The sequence below is a fragment of the Rattus norvegicus genome, chromosome 4, assembly GCF_036323735.1.
Source record: "Rattus norvegicus strain BN/NHsdMcwi chromosome 4, GRCr8, whole genome shotgun sequence".
Taxonomy (NCBI): Eukaryota; Metazoa; Chordata; class Mammalia; order Rodentia; family Muridae; genus Rattus; species Rattus norvegicus.
This window is the reverse complement of record NC_086022.1, coordinates 63469949-63492654: the sequence shown is the minus strand read 5'-3', so window position 1 is coordinate 63492654 and position 22706 is coordinate 63469949. Positions and strand designations below refer to the sequence as shown.

General features: G+C 42.2%; 1 protein-coding gene across 1 annotated transcript in view; it reads right to left on the bottom strand.

Moving 5' to 3' along the window:
- Nucleotides 1-22706, bottom strand: part of Exoc4 (exocyst complex component 4) — a 776646-nt gene that overhangs the window by 58887 nt on the left and 695053 nt on the right. Inside the window, 1 exon segment of the mRNA NM_053875.1 lies at nucleotides 5291-5432. Coding sequence (NP_446327.1) covers nucleotides 5291-5432 — 142 coding nt within the window.

Here is a 22706-nt window from a genome sequence, read left to right as displayed (position 1 = left end):
ATGAAGATTTTATGCCGGAATGTTTAGGGATCCTTAAGAGAACTTTACGGGTTAATTAAAAATTAAAAAAAAAATCAAGTGTGTTACTGAATATGTACAAAATTGCTGGTGCCTGAAGCAGATGTGAGGAAGTTTTAGTTGCTGATATGGGTGCTGGGAACTGAACCTGGGTCCTCTGTGCTGACTACTGATTAAGCCATTTCTCCATCCCAAGGGAACTTTAAGCAGTAAAATGATAAGATCAGATACTAGCTTTGACACAAAGAAGAAGTAGCCTGCTGATAGAACTCAGAGACAAATCAAAGAAGAGATGAGTCAGAAGATTCCGACACACTGCAGGTGAATCTTCATGATGATATTCTACAGCCGAGGGCAGAGAGGAAAGACAGCCACTGCTTAGTGTATCTCCCTTTTCCAAAAATGATTAGAAAAAAGTGTCACTAGAGGATATCAAATTCAAGTAAAGTTTTATTTTTCTCTGGGCTCCGGTGTGCTGGTGCTGACCTTCGCCTGACCTTGGCATTAGGGTTTTCTGCAAATGCCGCTGATTGCACAGCAGGATGGCTGATTTTCAGAAAGTGCACACTCAGGATCCGACGGTGACAGGCAGTTGCTGTTGAACCTACTTAGAGCCCTCCTGATGATAAGGGAAATCAGCTGATAAAGGTGACATTCTTGGCACTGTGGACTCAAATGGCAACTTAATTTTCTTTTTTCTAAAGTTCAAATATGGAAAAAAAAAACCCTCTCAACAACTTTTAGTGGTCTCACCATGACTTTCTTCTCTTGGGGGGTGTTGTCATTTGCCTTCTGCCTCAAACTGTGGAGAGATACTGCTTGGTGGTTAAATGTGACCTACAACGACATGAGTAAAATGTCAAATGTTCTTTGGATGGGTTCTTCAACATGGAACCTGAAGGACTTGAGAACTTTCTTTTCTCTTTTGCTTTGAACTTAAACAGCGTTAAACAATTATATGGGCTATGAATACAAAGATATTTTTGGGAATAAGATAAAGTTTGGCATTTGAAGTTGTTCTGGATTTTTGCTGGCATAATCTGTTAATATATTTCACATGACTTTCATTTTTAATTTGGTTCTTACTGCCATGTTTTCATGGCTACAAGTGCTAGAGAGAGTATCACTTTTCATTACACCAGCTCCTGGCAGGGTCTCAATTATAATTCTCTTTCACAACAGGATGGGGATAAAATAAGCATTACTTAAGTATCAGAATTAGGATAAGGTGGCTTTAATGAGTACCGTCTCACACAGGCTCATGTATTTGAATACGTGGGTCCAAGGTTGTAGTACTGTTTGGGGAGGTTATAGAACCTCTAAGGGGTGGAGCCCTGCTGGAGGAAGTCAGTTACTGGGTTGGGCTTTGAGAGCCTCTCCCCTAGTTGTTCTGTTTCCTGTGTGTTGCTGAAATGTGATCTCTCTGCTTCCTGTTCCATGCCTTATCTGCTATGATAGACTAGAACTGTAAGCTAAAATGAACTCTTTCTTCCCTAAGTTGCTTTGGTCACAACACTTTATTGCAGCGACAGAGAAGTGATTAATACGCTCTGTGTACTGGCAGATACGTGTGGTTGAATTACAAGTGGACTATCATGTAAAACTGCAGCTTATAAGACAACTCATTTCCTTTCAAGAATGCAGTCTTGTTTATGAAAATAAGAGTTTATTTTTATGAAGAAATTTTACAGGCATCACAACTGTTCAATTCCTGGGGCCATTTATAACAGTGAACAAGACACGCCGGAGGAGTGAGCGGTCTCCTCTCTAGCCCTGCACTCTCGGTTCATACAATGTGATGATTAGCACATCTGTTTTGTGTACTTTTCATCCTCACCAATGCTCCCCTCCCTCAATGGCAATGTTAGAGGAGAGTGTCAGCAGTCATTGCCTTAGCCGTATGTGCAGAAGTCGCTTAGTTCTGTGAACCACACCCAGCAAAAGTAAGAATGGAATGGAGACACATTCACAGAAAACAAATGAAATGTTGGAACCGGCTATAACAAGAAATAAAATTTAGAAAAACTATGTCTAGTATTCTCAGAGCAAAGGAAAAATAATTCTGTATCTAGAGCACTAAAATTCTGGCTGAAATTATCCTTTCCCACTTATGAAGATGACAAGACACATTTGGCATTGTAAGAACAGTATTGGAAAGAAGCACACACAATAAAAGGGACAGGACAGAGGTTAAGGATTTCAAAGATCTTCCTCAGACGTGCTGAAAACATCCTGTCTGGAATTAGCTACACACAAGTCGGTGATTCTGAGTGTAGAACATGTCCTGAGACTGCACAATCAATAGCATGAAACCCCAGGAGCTGGGAGAGTAATTAATTTGCTGTTCTCTTGTTTTGTTTTGCAAGCCAGAGTAACAGTCGCCTCAGAATATTACTGGGTGTTTTCTTTTTTTCTTTCTCTCTTCTCTGTCCACTGGATTTATCTATTCATAGAAAATGCCTGCTTTATCAGCTTGAAGATAAATAGAAATCTAAAAATTATTGTAAAACAAATCAGAAAATACATAGCAAGATGCTTTATTTCAAACAAGTTAATATAAGAAATAAGCTCAGGAATTATGCTGAGCACAACAGATTCCAAACCTGCAGGCTACTCTTTTGTTTCACTCTCAGGGTGCTAACAAGAAACAGAGAAGTAGTTCATTGTGGGGAAGCCAAAGAATGCCAAAAGCAAGTGGCATATAAAGAAAGTGATATTAACATGCCTCAAAGCTATCCAAGTTTAACTGAATCTAAATATATTCCTCTTAACTGTAAACTAAGCTTGTGTTTGTACTTTTAAAACATAGATGATATAGAAACTTCAAATTAAAGAAAATATTTAATCAACTTTAATATTGTTCCAAAAAATACAGAAGAAAGTGTATACCAGGCCACACCAGGCTTTCTGATCCTGGGGTTTCAGAAGTGTATATCCAGTGAGCTAGGAGTTGGCACTGCTGTCTAGGTATCAGAGAAGCTTCTCAGAGTGAACTCCTCAGGTTCTTGTATTCTGAGACTTCGAATCCGTACCTCTGACCTTTCTACTCCTTCAGTCTGTCCTGCTTCAGTTAGATATTAGGCACATCCAGGGGGATGTGGCCACAAAGGTATAGTCCAGACTGTCCTCAAACTTGTAATGCCCCTGTTTTACCTATCCACAGGTGTTCATGTCTTTTAAATCCACAAATTCCTCTGAGCTGGTTGGTTTCTGTGAGACTTTTTTTCTTATTGCTACCCATTCCTGAACCCAAGCCAATCTGTCAATAAGTTCTGCAATTTCACTTTTAGTATATGTTCCAAGTCCTACATCTTTCATATTTTTACCTTGTCACTTTGATGCTAACAGGCCTCAACTGGTCACCCTATATTTTTCTGCAGTCCTATTTCCATACAACATCCAGAACAGTCTTTTAAAAATATTACTAGCACCCGTCCTATATTGAAGAAGCTTCTCCAATGGCTTCCTAATACACTTAGAATACATTTGAAACCATTCTCTTGGTCTTGAAGACCTCCAGTATATCAGACACACAACTGCCTACAATTAGGCCCCAGACAGTCGTTTACATTATTCTACCCACCCTCCATACCTGCCCCATCATCTGGTTGCAAATGTTAGGCTCTTCTGGGTGTCTCCAACTTGCCTGGACTAACTGTACCTTTCTGAGTGGTGCTCCTCCCTGAAACTTTTCTTTGTCTAGGTTTTTGTTTGGATGGCTACTGCCACTTTGCCACATGTCCTGTCTAAACAACTCCCTTCCTAGTTAACTTGTATACTCTGTGTTTTCCAGTGTACCTCTGCCACACGTAGCTACTGAGCATGTAGAATGTCCTCACCACCATGTACTCTAAGTATAAAATGTGAAGATGCCAAGGCTTACCACAGAAAATGAAAAGTAACTCACTGTTTCTGTGCTAACCTTGGGTCATATAGATATAGATATCTGTATGTATGTATGTATATATGTATGTATGTATGTATGTATGTATGTGTGTATGTAGGTATATATGTATGTATGTATGCTTGTATGTACTTATGTATGTATGGTTAAACAAAATATACTTCATTTTATCTCTCTTCCTTCTACATTTTCAAATGTAGCTATTGCTTGAGAATCCCTTACTGAAAATACTTGGGATCAAAAAGTTTTAAGTTTTAGAATATGTGTGCAGACTTATTGGCTGGGCATTTGAAAAGCTCAAGTCTAAAAAGCAGTTTCAGGTCTGAATTTTCAGTTAAGGATTATCAACCTGTGTGAGCAAATTTACATGAGTTATGTGGCTTGCATTTGCAGTTCACACTATAAAATTATTTACTTACTTAATTTATTTGTGTGAGCACACCATTAGCTAACAAGTATGGAGTTCAGAGGGCAACTGAGAACTTGTTCTTTCCTCTCTTCATGTGGTCTCTGAGGATTACACTCAGGTCAGCAGACTTGGAGGCAGGTGGCTTAACCCTCTGAGCCATCGCTGGCCTCTCATTCTGGTATTTACTGCTTTAGCTATGACTATCTGAAAGTATCTTTGTTGCTTTATCTGTGACTGGCTGGCTGCACCATTAGAGATGTAGGAACCTGAAGTATTTTGCTCATAGCTATGTCCTAGTGTTTAGAGCACAGCCTAGTACAGAGAAGACGCCTGTTAAAATTCTGAACAAATGAGTGGACAAGTGAAGATGCGTATCTGAATGGCAGTGTCTTTCTGCTGCAGGGGAAGGAATAAGGCATACTTAAACCCTTCTCTTAGATCAATCTTTTCCATAATCTCCTCAACTGGGTTTTAAGTTCGTTGAAGAGGGGCTTTGTGGTTCTGGGATATAACTTCTTTCTAACTTGCAAAACTATCAGTGATGATAAAGTCAACACTTTTGACTTAATACATGACAGAAATGCTATAAATTATTCTAGATTTCCTTCATAACATTTAAGGTAAAAACTCTTATTCTCATTTTAAGAGGAAACTGAAGCTTTGTGAAGATAACCTGTTAGCTGGCCCTGAGACCACCCACATGGTTGGTATGCATGCGTGAATCCAGGTTTCATCAGAGGCTACATGCCCTTGAGTCATCACACTCACAGCCCAGCATATGCTCACATCCTTTAAGAACACTGAATGCTGCTAAAAATGATGCTAGGATAAGAAAAGGACAACACAACAGTAAAAACTAAAATGATGGTGGCACTTGATGTACCCCCCCAAAGACAACATGTGAATCACATCACAGCAGGCCCTGACGCCATAATCTTCTGTACTTAGCTGGGTCCTACCTCACTTCCAGATGCAAGACGAGCAAGCAGCGGTCAGCCATGTCCTGGAAGGACTTGGCAAGTTCACTCAGCGTCTGCATGATCTGTTCAGACACTGGAGGAAGGTCCATGTTTACGTGGCTCTCTTGAGCAGGGGAAAGCACTGGAAGAAGAGGAGACAAAAGCAATCATTTCATCAGTACCTGCAGGCTTTCCTGGAGTGTAGACTATCTAGTCATCCTGCTGTTTTCACTGCTCTGCAGCATCAGAAGCCTAAGGCACGCTAGACTCTGGTTTTTACTTCTTGTATTTATTTTACTTCTTACTATTGCTGTGTGTGTGGCTATGTGTGAGTATGAATGCATGTTTCCGTGTGCCACAGTGTGAGTGCGATTAGAGGCAAACTTTGGAGAGTTCATTCTCTTCTTTCTTTATGGGTTTTGGGGAGGTTGTCAGGCCTGTACAGAAAGCATCACTCCCCACTGAGGCAGTTTACAGTCCCATTGTGTTCTTCCTTAGTCAGCCCCTTTCTTCAGTCAGATTACTGAAATAGAAGCAGCTTTGGGGCTTGTATGGCCTGAATGTGTAGCCCGCGTCTCCTGTATAGTTTTCAAGCTGCTCTTCAGTTTCTGGCTGCACATTCACAGCAACAATGGGGAAGTGAAAATCATCAGCTCTGAGCCAGCTGATTACACATCTGAAATACCTGAGCTGACAAAACTCCCTGGATCTGTCTTCAATAACTTCAAGGATTTTACTGGCACCAATTCTGCTCAGCTCTGCAGTCATTCTCGGGCATGTTAGAACTACGTACTGAAGATATCTCTTTGACCTCTCTGAAGTCTTCCTGTTTCCAGGAGAAATGTCCCCCATTCTTTAATCACTTCAAATGACTGGACTGAATTGTTTCATAATTCTCAAACTCTATTGACAGAAAAATTCCATCTGTTCTAGATCACTCCTGAAATATAAGTCTCAGAATAAATATTGTAGCCTATCCAGGCTGTAAGAAGTGATTACTTGTGTCGTTCTAGAAACTATGACACTTGTACCCAGGCCTAACGTCTGGGAGGGTGAGACAGAGTGAGGTGGTCGTGGGCCACATTCATTCACATGTAACTTAAGAGCAATGCCAGGCCCTAACAGGCGTTGTAGGATAATGGTATAGCTATTTTCTCTAACTTTCCAAAGGAAAGTATCTTACTATGGAGATACTTGTGCATTTGTATTCTCTGCTGGTGTATTTGCAAAATCCAGCAAATAGAACCAGTCCAATGTCTATTAAATGAATGAGTAGGTAATGAAAACATGCTGAATCACATGGAGTACTATTCAGCCATAAAGAAAATGAAAGTATGAAATCCACAGCAAATTAACAGAGTTGGAAATAATCACTCCGAGTGAGGAAACTCAGATCCAGAAAGACACACGTCCCCTCTCACATGTAGGTGTTAGCTCTGAATCTTTAGGATGCATGTTTACACTGGAGAATGCATAGAAACTGGGAAACTAGCAAGAGGACACAGGGGACTTCAAGGAAAGGGGGGATAGAATGTGAGTGACATAAAGATAGGAAGAGGAATAACGCAATGACCAGAGGGTATAGGATAGGAGTCAAGGGTAGAGAAGGGTGTATGGGGGAAGGATAACACTTAAGTTCCCTGAAAACATAATATAGAACCCTACTAACGTAGAAGCTTACAGACACGCGAGGGCCCGCGCGCGCGCGCGCACACACACACACACACACGCACACGCACACGCACACACACGCACACACACACACACACGCACACACACACACACACACGCACACACACGCACACACACGCACACGCACACACACGCACACACACACACGCACACGCACACACACGCACACACACACACACGCACACACACACACACGCACACACACACGCACACACACGCACACGCACGCACACACGTTTAAATAGAGTTAACCTATAATAAGGAGACAGTGCTTTCCTCAGACACCATCGGCTACAACACCATTAGACACTATAAAAGGCCCACTGCCGGGTATTATTTACCTATTTTTGATTTGCTGGTCAATAGGGTTTCATACACATTGTCAAGACTGCTGTCATTGATTACTCTCCAGAGCTTGATCATAAGACCTGAAGACACTGAATATCTGGATTATAGGACATGGAAAAATCAAGCTAATAATGATCTGGGTGTTTCTTCCCTATTAGCTAGGATTCATAGTGCTAGAAGGGTCTATGGATGCCATGAGACAAGAAATGTCGTCAACAGACTCACCCAGTGAACCTTGTGAGCTATAACAATGACTTGTCTGGCAAGATCTATGCAACAGTATAACAAAAGTGAGAATATCACGGGAGTAACCAACTACTTTCTGCTTAGACTTAAAGCCCGTCCTATAAGATGGTCCTCATTTCTAGTACTATCAACTGGGCCAAAAATTTATGACTGGCCAAATAGTCATAGGCCTACTACTATTATTCTGCTAAACCAACATAGTAATGAATGTCTCTAAGTTTTTATCTTTGTACCCACAGACTGATTCACTGATTGACCTGAAATGCTTCCTTTTATAGTGGATGACGATTAATACCAAGAACCACAACTGGCCAACATGCCGAGTCTGTGGAGTGCTCAGTTCTAAATGTCAGTATGTTTTTGCTCTGTCGGAGAACTCTTCTCTCGGGCAGAGGACCTGGGTCTTCTGGAAAAAGGGTTCCTGAACTTGAGGCCCACAGGATCTGCTGAGACACCACTACTCTGGAAACACAAACAACTGCCCAAGCAATGTCCACATGGGACATCAATATCATATCCTTTCCCACCAAGGTTTGAAGATCACCCAGGAAGAGGGTATGGAGGGATTGAAGGGTCAGAGGATTGGATGTCTGCAGTGGAACAGTGGTGCCTGACAACTCACAGTGGCTACAACTGTATGCACAAGACTTGTACGGGGTTAAGTCGGCCGAAACTCTAGAGTGGATGGGGAGGTGCTCATGAAGTTCCACCTGTGTCTGAAGAGCTGTTGGCATCTGATGGCTGCTGCGGGGAGGGAAAGTCGGTTTCCTTAGGGTGTGTGGGCTCTGAGTAGCTACTCAGCCTCCAGTACATGGTCCTATACCTAGCACAAACAGGCAGCACCACATAGACTAAGGGTATTAAAACACTTAAAAAGAAAGGCGAGCGCACATGATGTTGTGTGTGTATGTGTGGAATGGTGGTGGGGATGAGGGAAGAGTTGGAGGGTGGATTTTATGCAAATAAGTTTATATGTGTGTGTGTGTGTATGAATAGTAAGTACAATATTAAAACACTTAAATAGATTGATTCCTTAGGAAAATATTAAACAGCTGGAGTAGGAGTTCTGTTTATTTAAGCTTCTCATGGTTTCTTGGAGACACCAATAATTTGGCCATACTAGCCAAGACTTCTTTTAGCTCTCAGAACTAGCATGTTGCAAGAACAAATCTCTTCAAATGTCTCTGCCTTAGTGTCTTGTGTAAAGTAGGAACAACTGTGTCACATAATGGTAAATGGGTTGACATAGGAAAACTAAAATATTAGCACATAAAGCTTTCTCAGTATTCATATAAATCAGAAACGTAAACAGTCATTACTCTCCTTCAGTCTTTTATTTGTCCAAGTTAAACTGCAGTCAGAAACAATCCCATCAAAGCTCAGTCTCCAGTCATCTACATATTTTTGCCTCTTTGGCAGAGAAGAAAATTTTCTTGTCTGGAGTACATGGGTCCTTTGCAGGAAGGGCTGTATGGGCTTGGAGCCCGGCATAGGAGCCCCTGAGACATCACTGACTTACTTCATAGGGTAGGAGTCAACACTGCCCAAGTAGTATGTACTGTGGTTATGTCTTTCCTGGAATACCAAGCCCAAGGGAGGGCCAGAAAGGTGATCCAGGCTTGTAGCCTTTAAGGCTAAAGTTTGTTTGGGAATCAGATTCTAAGAAATTAAAACACTGCGACACAGGTACAAACAAGTGAATGTTAATCAAGGGAACTGCCCTGTAAGGAGGAGTAGAATATAGTGATATAGATTTAAAATTCTAACAATCCCTGCACTATCCTAGTTGTTCACAAACTCGCTCTGCAGGAGAGTAGACATAAAACACTGCATTTCCTCTCAAATGATATTATTATTCATATTGTTTTATGGCCAGGCAATATCATTGCTATGTTTCATGTGGCAGGCTGGATGAAAGCAACTTTAAGTAACATTATTATATTATTTCAAAGCACTTTAGGGCTTTTAAGGCTCTGAATTCCTTTCCTTTGTGACACAAAGTCTGGTCCACAGAACTATCTGTATTCATAAATGAGAAGAGACAGAGATTGCTCTGACACTGTACTCATGGTCTCAAGCTCCAAAATAGTATAACTGACCAAATATTATTAAAAATATTTTGGGTAGAATCCATTAAAAAGCTAGAAATTCTCCTTTTTTATTATACAAATAAATAATCTCACTGTGTGAAAACCGACCACTCACAAACTATGAAAAACAGAAAAGATAAATACAACAAAACCAAAACCGGAAATGGAACAGACAAGGGCAGGTTCCGTTGCCGAGTGAAGTTTGCAGTGGCCATGCAGGAGTGGTGTGGAGTGACAGGAGGCTGTGTGTTACAGCAAAGCTATGCATGGTAACAATGTATATTGAAGTAACAATGTAACTTATGCCTAGAGTATCCCTGAAATGCTGGTTTGTAAATTCCTGAGGGCTTCCTCAAGTCTACGAAGCTTCCTTAAGTAAGAAGGCTAGAAGCATTAACCGGCCCTTAAATGTCAAGTGACATTGTTGATAGATTCTGTTTACTGGCAGGAAATGAGGTTATTGGACACACACACCTCTTACCACACCCCATACCTGTACACACCATACTCACACCTACATTACACACACACACACACACACACACACACACACACACACACACCACACATGCCCGCAGCGGCTGCTCTTCGTTCTGCCACAGCCCCATGTGTACTGAACTTTTAAAACGTTAGTGATTGATCACCTCTTTTAGACATGCACTCTGAGCAGCTTTTCTAAGTGTGGGAAGGTTGACATCTGATCATTCACAATGAGGCCACTGCATATGTAAGTATGGATTGTTTAGGATTCCTTGCTCACCTCATGCTGAGGTACCTGGCACTCTCTCTATCAAATCCATTGGTCTACCAGGAGGAAGGTGAACATATGAAATGCTCACTATCCGCAGCCCTGGGGTTGCAGAGAGAAGTGGCTGTGTGTCACAGTCTGGTAAACCTTCAAGCAGAGTCCTGTGCAGCCCCTCAGACACTGATTTTTGTGGTAAAAGAAGCAGGCTGAGGCTGGCACCACTCCTCTCCCCTACTCTTCCTTTTCCTGATGTGGGAAGTAAAGGCCCAGAATCAGGTAGGCGCTGGTCTTACTGTTTAACTGTTGGCCAGCCCCAGCACTGCTGACTTCAGACTTCCTGCTCTATCAGGAAAACAAAGGCCCTCTCAGAGCCCCGGAAGGGATAGGGTAATGGCTCGGTGGTGAGCGGGTGGTGAGCGATCTTCACAGCCAGTCATAGGCTTCTCTTCTTTCAGCCCTGTCATAGGCTTCTCTTCTTTCAGCCCTCTCCTCTGCTCGCTGGTTTGCCATACACCTCAGCTCTGGAACTGCTTCACTTTCCCCTTTGAAGGCCTCAGGTGGACCACAGAGCTGAGGCCCTGAGTCACCCTCTCACCACAAGGTGTAATTCTCTTGAGTCCTCTTCTTTTGTTCTAACTGCCTTAAAGCTCTCTTTAGCCCCGGGCTAGTTTCATAACCCACTGACAGGAAAACAAAAACTGAAGAGCAGATCATTGCCAATAGGAAGTTTTGATTCTAATCTCAAAAAAGTTTTCCACTTTTTTTGATGGTAAGGGCGTACTGAGAAGTGGAGACGCCGGATTTGAGCCTTCACCTCCTACAGACTAGCACTCACGTGCTGGAAGGTACCCTGCATGCTCCTGGAGAAGAAAGGTAAGTCATCAATGTCACCCAGCCACAAACCCTGCAACCTACAAACCTTGCAACCCACAACAGTGACCTGGCACACGGTGTACTGGTACAGCAGCAACATAAGCAAACGGCAGCAATCACCTGCCCTTTGACTGACTCTACACTACACGGATGGCATCCATCCTGACACTGCTAACATGGCCAAGACCCTGAGACGACAGGTCATGGGCATGGAGGAACCTAACACGATTATCCTGCAAATTAAATAAATAAATGAATGACGTCTTCCCACAGACCTGTTCCTCAGCCTGCCTTCAGTAGAGAAGTTCCTTGCTGTAAATGGAAACCAACACAGACATCGACAGTGACAATGTGTAGAGGGAGCTACTCTGGAGCACTCAGAGAGAGAGAGAGAGAGAGAGACAATGCTAGCTGGGGAGGGGCGTGGGGCTGATCTGGGAGGAGATGGAGGGAGGGAAAGGATGATCAACATCTATTGTATTTTTTTAATTAAAATGCTCCCACACCACTTCTCCCTTCTCTTGCCAGCTACCCTCTTTTAGTAACTTGCACACTAATGCTACTCTCCTCCAGCCCTTATTACCTCCCCTCATAAGATCACAGATTCTTGCCGAGGGTTTGAGAGCCCTCAACAACTGCTTTCTCTACAGTCCTGCGTCCTACTAATACCTCAGTGTGCCACAATTTGATTTCTACTTTCACTACGTTATTAAAAATTATTCTGATATCTATCTATAAATTTAAATCCAAACCCACGGGATAGTTTCTGGTGCTAATGCCATGTAAGCTTTCTGATACATGGAGAGAGCAGCACTGACCATCTATATCTGTTAGCTGACCTCACTTCACCTCCTGAGCGCTCCTCATCCTCTCTGGCGCTCCTACCTCTGCATGCTCTTCCTGCAGCCTCCGAGAACTGCTAGGGTTGCCTGGGACCTTTTCTGCTCAGTCTCCCTTAGTTCCATGGAGCGTGGGTGAGCTCATACATTTCTGACACCTCTTCTATTGTTTATGAATTTATAAATCCGTGGCTTTAAAACTTCATTTCGTTAACTCTTTATAAAAACCTTTCTGTCTGTGTACATCCCACAGGTACCCCAAAACTAAACACACTGTTGTTTCTTGTAAAATTTATTTAAATTATCTTCCTACCAGTAAAATGTAAACTATATTATCCTTGACTTTTTCTTTTTTCATTAAAGGCCAATTTTTGCTTATACTAGGTAGCATATATTTTTCTTTTACTTATTTTCTCTTTTCTGCACCAAGTGCTACTACTACTTGGGTTTAGACTTCTTCTCATCCATGGATCCTGTAACCAGTGTCTCTGCCTCTTGCTTGACCTTTCAAATCTAACAAAACACAAGGTGGATAGAGCTAATTACCTGAAAATTAAGTATGGTTCATTACAATATTTTCATTACAACACTTTCCAGTCTTGTGGGTCCAAGCATGGGCTCTGTAGCCAGGTTTTCCAAGACTGCTGTCTTTTCTGGGGATCACAGAACTTTTCATGCCAGGCACATGCTCCACCATGGTACCAGCAATCTCTAGGATTTATCTCTGTAAAACATTCTGGTTTTCCTCTTCTGTAGTTCATCTTTTCCCTAAATCTTACCTTTTGACCTCCATACTTTAAAGCAAATCTTTTAATTCTATCATGAGTTTCCATCATTCAATACTTGTGGTGGTTTTTATATTTTTTAAATAATTACTCATCCTAGGGCAGAGCCAGTGACTTGTCTATATCTTTTTCTCCATCCAATTCTAGTAGAGTAGTTATCAAATCCCATTTGTGTGACTGCTAATAAACTGAAGGTTTATTATTAGCTTGTCTCTCAACCAGATCACTAACTCCTAGAGCAAGAATCATAAATTTTCCATAATCGTCAGGAGAATAACTGGAGGCATTATATAATTCAATAATGCCCTTTTAGTTAAATTGAACTAGTGATTTTAATTGACTAGCACAACACAGTAAAGAATGCACATAATAATCGATTGTAAAGATCGAGAAAAGAGAACAACTCACCATTCACTACTCTCTCTCAGTTTTCTGGGTACAATGTGGGACGAGAGTGAGGATGAGGAAGTCTCTTGTTATAGGTGGTTTCTGGGCTGTTCAGGAATCTTACAGATACAAAGTTTACTGCAGTTCTAGTTAATTCCCCCAGCTCATGAACTTTCCCTGCAGGCAGTGTTGCTTTTTGTAGCCTTTTTTACTTTTAGGACTAGTCAGTCCATTTTTACAACAGAGGTTTTGGGCCCCCTTTTGTCTACTGACATAAACTCCTTGGCATGTCAAATACTCTGCATCCCTCAAGGAAAGCCAACACTAACTGTCATGGAGAAGCAATCAGCCCAGGGCGTTAGGATGTCTCAAGTGGCTCCAAGCCCAACATTAACCAGACTGAAATCTGTTTAGGTCTTAAAAATTAGGCGAAATTGGACTCATTCACACCCGGTAGAGCATCTGTTTTCAAGGATGCAGCTGCTACACTTTCAATGGCAACTTACTGTGACTTCTTTAATTGATTCATATGAGGATGTCCTTGTACATCTGCAATATTATCTAAAATTGTTACAATATTAGCTTAGGCTGCCATCAGCTGTCAAGGAAGTGATAAATTGAAAAAGGAGAGATAGTTATCATGGCAGGAAAAGAAAGGTTAACCCTGTAAATTCAAATATTTAGAGGATAGAAGAAGGCACTGAAGAATGATCTCAGGAGACTTCTCATTGGGAACATTTTAGGAGATCAAATTTTGGTAGAGTAATTATTTCTGAATCCCATTCTTATGTGTACAGAGATGACAGCCGCCACATAATGATCTCCGCTCTCACCTGAGATCAAATTACTTAATTTCCAATCTTCAGTTTTCCTATTTAGAAAATTGTGGCAATTACATCTTCCTTGCTCTGAGAGTAATATGTTATTAGGCCTTGTAAATAACTCTGAGATGCTTTGATAGTGTTACCAGGCTGAACAGTTTAGAAAAAAATAAAAATAGGAATGATGACAAACTGTGTGAAATTAAGAAGTCATGGAGCTTACAGTCTGGGGATGGCGACAGCAGCTCCTCCATCTAACTTCCCTCCTGTCTTCAAATGCCTATGTAATGTGGGCCCAGCACTGACTGATTTTAAACTGTCAACTATTCACAGCTCCATGTTAGACTCCAATGCAGCCAGCTCTACCCCTGTCTTTATAATCTCTGAACCACCATCCACACTTTTTATCCATGCCCTTGGAATCCTTGCTTATCTTCCTCTAGTCCCATGCTTTGGGGCTGTAGGCATTCCACAACTGTCAAGTGATCTGGTTATTTACAAAGCTTTTAGTCTCTGAAATATGCCAGTGATCTTTGCTGGATCACGTATCTCTTGTTCTATTACCTTCAAATTTTATTAAGAAAAAGTGATTCTAATTATTATAAATGGAAATGTCTAGGCAATATTTTTAAGCATGTGTTTACATGTATGTGCAGGTATGGAGGTCAGAGGACAACCTTGGGTGTCTTTTTCAGGAATACTGACTACCCATGGGGTCTCTCATTGGCAGGAGGCTCACTGATTAAGCTAGACTGCTTGGCCAATGAACTCCAGGGCTCCTTCTGGTTCCTTCCCTGCAGAACTGGATTGCCCAGCATTTTTATGTAGGTTCTAGGGATTGAATTCTGTCTTTCAGCCTTGTGAGGTAAGCACTTTACTGACTATAAATTACTCTTTTATGATACACACATTTTCCACATCTAGGCATACTTAGGTATACTTTACCAATAGACCTCAGGTTCTGCCATTATTATCAATTCATTTATCTGCAATAATATAACGATTTACTTTTTTCTTTCTGTTTTCAAGATAATGCCTTGTTAAGTACACCTAGATGGCTGGAGTTCATTGTGTGAACCAGGCTGAACTCAGTTTGCAGTAACCTTCCTGCCCCTGTCTCCTGAGTGCTTGCTTGGATTACAGGTATGCACCACAGTTACTGACTCATTCTGTAGCTGTTCTTTCCTAAACTTCTCCATCATCTCCTTGTGTGTGTGTGTGTGTGTGTGTGTGTGTGTGTGTGTGTGTGTGTGTGTATTCTTTTTCTTCAAGGGTGCTTTTTGAGGCAGGGTCAAAGTCTTATCTTTGAACTTGGCCCTTGGTATAGAGCTGAAGATGGTCCTGAACTCATCTTCCAGCTTCTGCCTTCCACATACGAGGGTATTAGATGTGCACAACCACGCTAGGCTCGGATAACCTAGTTTTGAGTTTCTCTGTTAGGATTCTAAATAAGGCACAGAGCTAGGACATATGTTGGTCCTCTTCATTTTATTTTCTGTTCAAAAGACAAGGCTCATTTTTTGCAAATAATAACTAGCAATGAGGATTAAACTAGTAAAATTGGATTCTGAAACCATTGTGTGAACTGATGTGTTCTTTAGCCAATAGAATTCTGACTTCAAAAGGACGGGAACATATCCCTGCTGTTCATATTATACTGCACATACAGACAAGATTATAAGAGTTCTAGAAATACAGCTTTCCTATGAGACTGCTAGCCAATACGCAGGCCTCTTCATTAGTTTGAATATGAAATGTCCCCTACAGGCTTGTGTTTGGAATGCTTGTTCCCTGGCCAGTGGTGCTATTTTGGGATAGTGGGAAATCTCCAGGAGGTGGGGCCTGGGTGGTAGAAGTTGGTCACTAGATGTGGCCTTTACACCCATAGCCTTGGCCCCTGTTCCAGTTTTGGTTCTTCTTGGTTTGCTGTGATGCTAGCTGTTTCTGTCGCACACTTCTCCTAACTTGAATGCTGTCCTTTCCCTGTCACAACAGACTGAGAACCTTCTGGAACTGTGAGCCAAACTAGATCTTTCCCCTAATAAGCTACTTCTCTTTGATCTACACTCATGGGAGAATTAGGGCATTCTTAAATGGGAGAAGGGATTCTGAAGAAGAAGAAGAAGAAGAAGAAGAAGAAGAAGAAGAAGAAGAAGAAGAAGAAGAAGAAGAAGAAGAAGAAGAAGAAGAAGTAGAAGGAGGGGGAGGAGGAAGAGGAAGAGGAGGAGGAGGAAGAGGAGGAGGAGGAGGAGGAAGAGGAGGAGGAGGAAGAGGAGGAGGAGGAAGAGGAGGAGGAGGAAGAGGAGGAGGAAGAGGAGGAGGAGGAGGAGGAGGAGGAGAAATCCAGAGTGAAGAAAGTAGAAGTTCCTTACTAGAAAGGCAGAGGTGTGCACTGGAGGTTACTCCACTGTCTGTCTCTTGTGCCCTTGACCTATTTCATTTTGTCCTTTGTCTACCTGCCACATCCCTAGGAAAGAATTAGATATGTGGCAACACATCTTCACAGGGAATGCTCCTGCTTACATCCCACAGAGTGCCAACAATACTTGCTGGATTTAACCTTCAAGTTAAGGACAAACCAAAGAATTCTATATCCACTAAAGCCAAACCAAACCAACCAACCAACCAACAAAACAACACCACCCCCCAAAATACCCACCACCACCACCACCACCAACAACAACAACCAAAAAAACCCCCAAAAACAAAACTGTATCTTTACAATGCTTTTAACCTCACATCTTCCTAGCAGTTCATTGGTCTGGCTTCTCATTCTGTTTCAGGGAAGAAAACTGATGTTCAGCAGTGTCAGCATTTGAATGAAGGATTACTCTATACCAGAAGAGCTACACAGAAAGAACAAAGGGGACTCACACAGGCCTTCAGAAGAGTAAATATAAATAAATAAGAGCCAAGTTAAAAATAGATCATTGTTCCCCTAGGCTACCATAGAAGAAGAGGTCAACTTTGTGTCCACAGTACACTCTGCACACAGCAGGGCTCTGTGGATACTCACAAAGCACTGCTTGATGGTTCCAAGGCTGACAAGCTCTAGGTCCTGGAGCAGTTAGCTGGAGGGTTCTTTCTGCACACACTGTAACCCAGTGTGGACACATGATGCTCATAGCATGTGATTGACGGTGCAGACCTCAGCCTCTTTCACCTGGGGCCAAACATTAAGATTGATTTTCCCCCTTTATTCTATAAAGGGGAATAATTATCTTCCTGAAGGCTTGGCTGGAAAAAAAAAAGAAAAAAGAAACCGAGAAAACCTCATCATCTACTAAAAAGGCATGCGGTGTGGCCAATTCAGTTCCTTGTAGATATGAAAGAGAAGGGAAGGGCAGCCATGCAGCAGCTCTGGTCCTGCTGACCACACAACTGCAGAGCTGAGTGACGTCCGTGACTGCATAAAACCCAAGTCACAGAGCACCTTAAATTGTTAGGAGAAAAAGAGACAGGTTTAAATTTGAAGATAATTTTTTTAGGCAAAAATATTAAGTAGCACAGAGAAACACTTTTCTCTGTTTAACTAAGGTTCCTTTTTTGGAGATGGGGGAATGAAAGAGTTTATTTCAGTTTACAACTCTCAAGCCACACTCCATCATTGAAGGAAGTCAGGACAGGAACCTAAAGGCAGGAGGTGATGCAGAGGCCGTGGAGGGATGCTGCTTACTGGCTTGCTCCTCATGGCTTCCTCAGGACCTATAGAGCCCAGGACTACCTATCCAGGGCTGGCACATCTGCAGTGGGCTGGGCCTTCACATATTAATCACTAAGTAAGAAAATGCCCCACAACCCGCTATGCTATTATTCCATGGACACTGCCTTGATATTGGGATTATTCTTCTCTTCCTCTTTTGTTGATTTCTTTTGTTGTTGTTGAAGTCGTTCTCACATTAGTATACTCTGATTATGGTTTCCTTTCCTTCTGTTCCTCCTGGTTCTTTCCCCCTTCCCTCCCACCCAGATCCACCTACTTTGTCTTTCATTAGAAAACAGGCTCCTAAGTGATACAAAATATAAGATAAAAAAACAAAAACAAATATACCAGAATAGGACAAGACAAACACACACGCACACATGGAAAAGAGCCTAGGAAAAGGCACATGAAACCAATACAGATGCAGAGACCAACTTATTCCCACACTCAGGAATTCCCACAAAAACACTAAATTGGAAGCATAATATATACACAAAAAACATGCTGGGCAAAGTAGGAGGGAGGAAGAGGGAGGGAAGGAGGAAGGGAGATGGAGACAGAGGGAGGGAGAATGTGTGTGTGTGTGTGTACACACAAAAACAAGACTTAAAAAACAAACAAACAAACAAACAAGCGACAATAACAACAAAGCCCTAACGCAGACGTGACATTATGAGAGGACAAGGGCTCTCCAGTGCTGCTGCTGAGCTCACTTCCTGTTGCCATCACTGCTGGGCAGCCTACCCCTTAAGAGTACTTTGTTTCCCCAGTGAGACTACCTTGCAGAAAACCAAAATTTTCAATTGCAAGTGGTTATCAACTGGATATGGCTTCTGAGTTAGACTGTGGACCTTGTGTCCATTTCTTTCAGCTCTAGGACCCGCTGTGGTACAGATCCAAGCAGGCCCTGCACGCTGCCTCAGACTCCGTGAGCTCACGTGTGTCAGTCCTGCTGTGTTTAGAGGCCTTGCTTCTTGGTGTTCTCCACCCTTCAGGTCTTACACTCTTTCTGCCTCCTCTTCCACAACACCCTGTGGCCTGAAGAGAAAGATTTGATTAAGACATCCCATTTAGGGCTGGTGTTTTAAGGTCTCTCTCTCTTTCTCTGAACAATGTCTGGCTTTGGTTCTCAGTATTTCTTTCTCTTTGCTGCAGGCGGAAGCATCTCTGATGGTGGCTGAACAAGACACTGATCTATGAGCACAGTAGAATGTCATTAGAAATCATTTTATTGCTACTTAAAAAGCTGTCTATTTAAGGCCAGGCCCCGGGGCACTAGTCTCGTGTTTTTGGTCACCCGAGCAGTGTTGGGTACATGTTCCATCTTGGGAGTGGGGCCCTAAGCACATCAGACTGTGGTTGGTCACTCCCACAAGTTTTGTGCCACCACTTCACTAGCATACTTGCAAGCAGGCCACCCCTGTATACCAAACACGCAAACCGATTTCTTAAAGTTTATTACCTACAAATATTCCTAAGAGCCTTAGGGCATGATTAATTCACTGTGCCAGTTAGAACATTAGGCTCATTTGCAAGTGATGGAACAGAAAACAAGAGTGTCTCCCTGATACACAGACCAGCTGGCAAACCCTACAAATGGGGACAGAATGACGTAGGGGGCCTCAGAGCCCATTGTGGGTCCTCCACACTGAATGTTCTACAGTTTGCCTTTTCCAGGGGGTCCCTTCCAGGCAGCTGTATCACTCATGAACTGGGCTTGAATAGGAAAGGACCATTATTTTCATGATTGACAGTAGGAAAATCTTATTTTTATCTTTGTGTCCTCAGTTAATAATGTGGTTCCTGGAACAAGAGAGTATTAAGGATATTGAATCAGACAATGTCCTCAGAAAGACCTGAGTTCAAATTCTCACTGTCTATATTGTATTTGATCATCTTCTCTATACCAGATTCTTAATCTGTAGGAAAAGGATGATCCTCCTCCTCTTCCTCCTCCTCACAGGATTCTGATGATTAAATAAGAAAATTCAGAAAAGGCTGGAACTGTTTAATACACACACTTAGTCATGACCATTAATATTCCTGTCACTAATATTACTAGTTACCTAGCAAAGACGTGTTGGACTGATAGGTACTGTGATGGTTTGCATATGCTTGGCCCAGGGAGTGGCACTATTAGAGGGTGTGGCCTTGTTGGAGGAAGTGTGTCACTGTGGTGATGGGCTTGGAGACCCTCCTCCTAGCTGCCTGAGGATGCACAGTCTGTTCCTGGATTCCTTCAGACGAAGATATAGAACTCAGCTCCTCCTGCACCGTGCCTGCCTGGTGGCTGCAATGCTGCCATGCTCCCACCTTGATGATAACCAACTGAACCTCTTGAACCTGTAAGTCAGCCCCAATTAAATGCTGTCTCTTATAAAACTTACATTGGTCATGGTGTCTGTTTATAGCAATAAGACCCTAACTAAGACAGGTACCCTCTGGAGTTATGCATGCAGTGGAACATCTGGCTGGCTTGACACTTTACACTGAAACTGGAGAGTGACAATGACTGCACGGACAGCTAGCAGAAGCCTAGTGACTTGCTCCACAGATGCTTTCCTACATTAGGACAATGTGCCGATTCCTGTTTTTGAAAGACAGAGTTGTCCCTGCCGTAAGACGCACAGATGTCACTGTGGTGGCTAACTATGTACGTGGCAGACTCCTCTGCTGCACCAGGAGTCAGGAATGCAGAGAAAACTAACCTGCTGATACGGAGCAGAGCTTGCAGGCCTTAACCTTGCTGTTATCCTTCTTTGGTGAGGACAAGCATGGCCACCTCTTTAGCTCTTTAGCATGTGGTAAAGATTACAGCTGCATTCTTCTCTTCAACCTCCCATGCATCAGATATGCTAGTCATACACACAATGTCTTCTGAAAGTTAACACTGTATGAGCACACCCCTGTCTTCATACCTTAGTAACACATGGATATTACTCACCTCTTCATTCCCATATCATCCTTACAATAATTCAGTCTCTGCACATGTTTCCACAATCAGCTTCCTTAGAACCCCAAATCTTACCAGCTTGTGTTTATATCCTTCATGAAGAAGCAGTTGTTTATCAGCTGATATATATAATTACAAGTTCCTCTCAAGGGGCTAGAGCGTTGGCTCAGTGGTTAAGAGACTGTTCTCCAGGAGGACCCAGGTTTGATTTCCAGCATCCACATGGTTGCTCGCAACCATTCTCAATTCCAATTCTAGGGGATATGATACCCTCTGCTGGCCTCCTCAGGCAATAGGCATACAAGTAGTGCAGAGATATACACACAGATATACACACAGGCAAAACACTCATATAAACATAAAAACATCTAAAAGACATATAAGATAAAACTAATAAATCTTTTCTGTTTTTTGTTTTGTTTTTATTTTTCTGAAACATGGTTTCTCTGTGTAGTCCTGGCTATCCTGGAACTCACCCAGTAGACCAGGCTATCCTTAAACTCAGAGATTCACCTGCCTCTGCTTCCCGAGTGCTGGGATTAAATGTGTGTACCAGTGTTTGGCAGAAATGAAAATAAATATTACAAAAAGATACTCTCTCAAAATCTAAGTAATTTTGTCAAACAATAAGAGTGGGTTTTCTTTTCCTTTGTTGTTTCTTCTTTCTCCTCTTCTGCTCTTCCCTCCCTCCCCTTCTTTCTCCCTCCCTCCCTCCCTCCCCCCCCCTCTCCAGGTTGTCTCTACATAGCCCTAGCTGTCTAGACTCACTATCTAGGCCAGGCAGATCTTGAATCCACAAAGATGCTCTTGCCTCTGCCTCCAGAGTGCTGAGATTAAAGGCATATACCACCATACTGCATATGTGAATGCTCTTATATTTAGTTGTAAACAAACTTTTTTGGGCAGTATTTTCTAGAATGGCCCAGAAAGCAGTGGTTAAATTCTGCATTCAAGCACTTACCTTGGACAAAACAGTTAAGGTTGTGAATGTGGGCGATGATTTTTTTCCAGTCATTATAAATCTCCAGTGAGATTTAAGAAACAGAAGCACTTAGAACAATGAAAAGTGCATTAGTAAATGCTCAGTAAAGGCAGTTACTGCTGTTACTCCTGCTAGACACCCCAGGAGACTGAGACCCTAGATTCACTCTATTAAAGCCTCTGAGGGCTGGGGGCATAGTTGTTCACAAGAGTGGTGGTCAGAAAAAAAGTGATACAGAGATATCTTAAGACATTTGTGCTGGATAAAAGCACGACCTTTTGGAATTAATTACAAAACTATCAGAACAGTGTAGAATTCCAGAATGTTCAAATCAACATGTAGGGAGATGTGGACTAATAACGGCAGAGCTGAATCATCTTTCCATCTACAAGTCAGCAGTAGAGAAGGAATTTGCAGTAAGTACAGGGCTCAGGGTTTGAGGGCAGGCAAGGAAGGACACTGGGTGGCATCTGGGGAGACAACTGCCTGCTTCTCATTTTACTTTTTAGAATAACCAAGCTGAGAAGTAGTTCCCTTCATACAGACTCAGCAGGAGCCAGCAGGTACGTGCATATTCATATTCTGAACCAGTATTTATTTCATGATCACAGTTACTTCTCTTCTGCCAAGAGAACAGTGGGAACATGGGGCAAAGCGTGGATGGGACTCTGTGGTTCAGGTAAGGGGGTGCCATGCAGGAATCTGAATAGCCATTATTGACACCTGGGCATTTTTAACCTTGAAATGGCGGAAATTGTGTTATTTTTCAACCAAAGAGAGATATGGGTTATAAGTTATTACATGTAAACGATAAGTCATGTATTCTTTTAAGGTTTAAAAGAGCTAAATGGAGTTACTAGGGAGAGGCTTTTTTATATATTGGGTCACAGGAGTCTTGATCTCTCTCTGTGTATATGTGTGTGCACACACATGCGTGTACATGCACTTG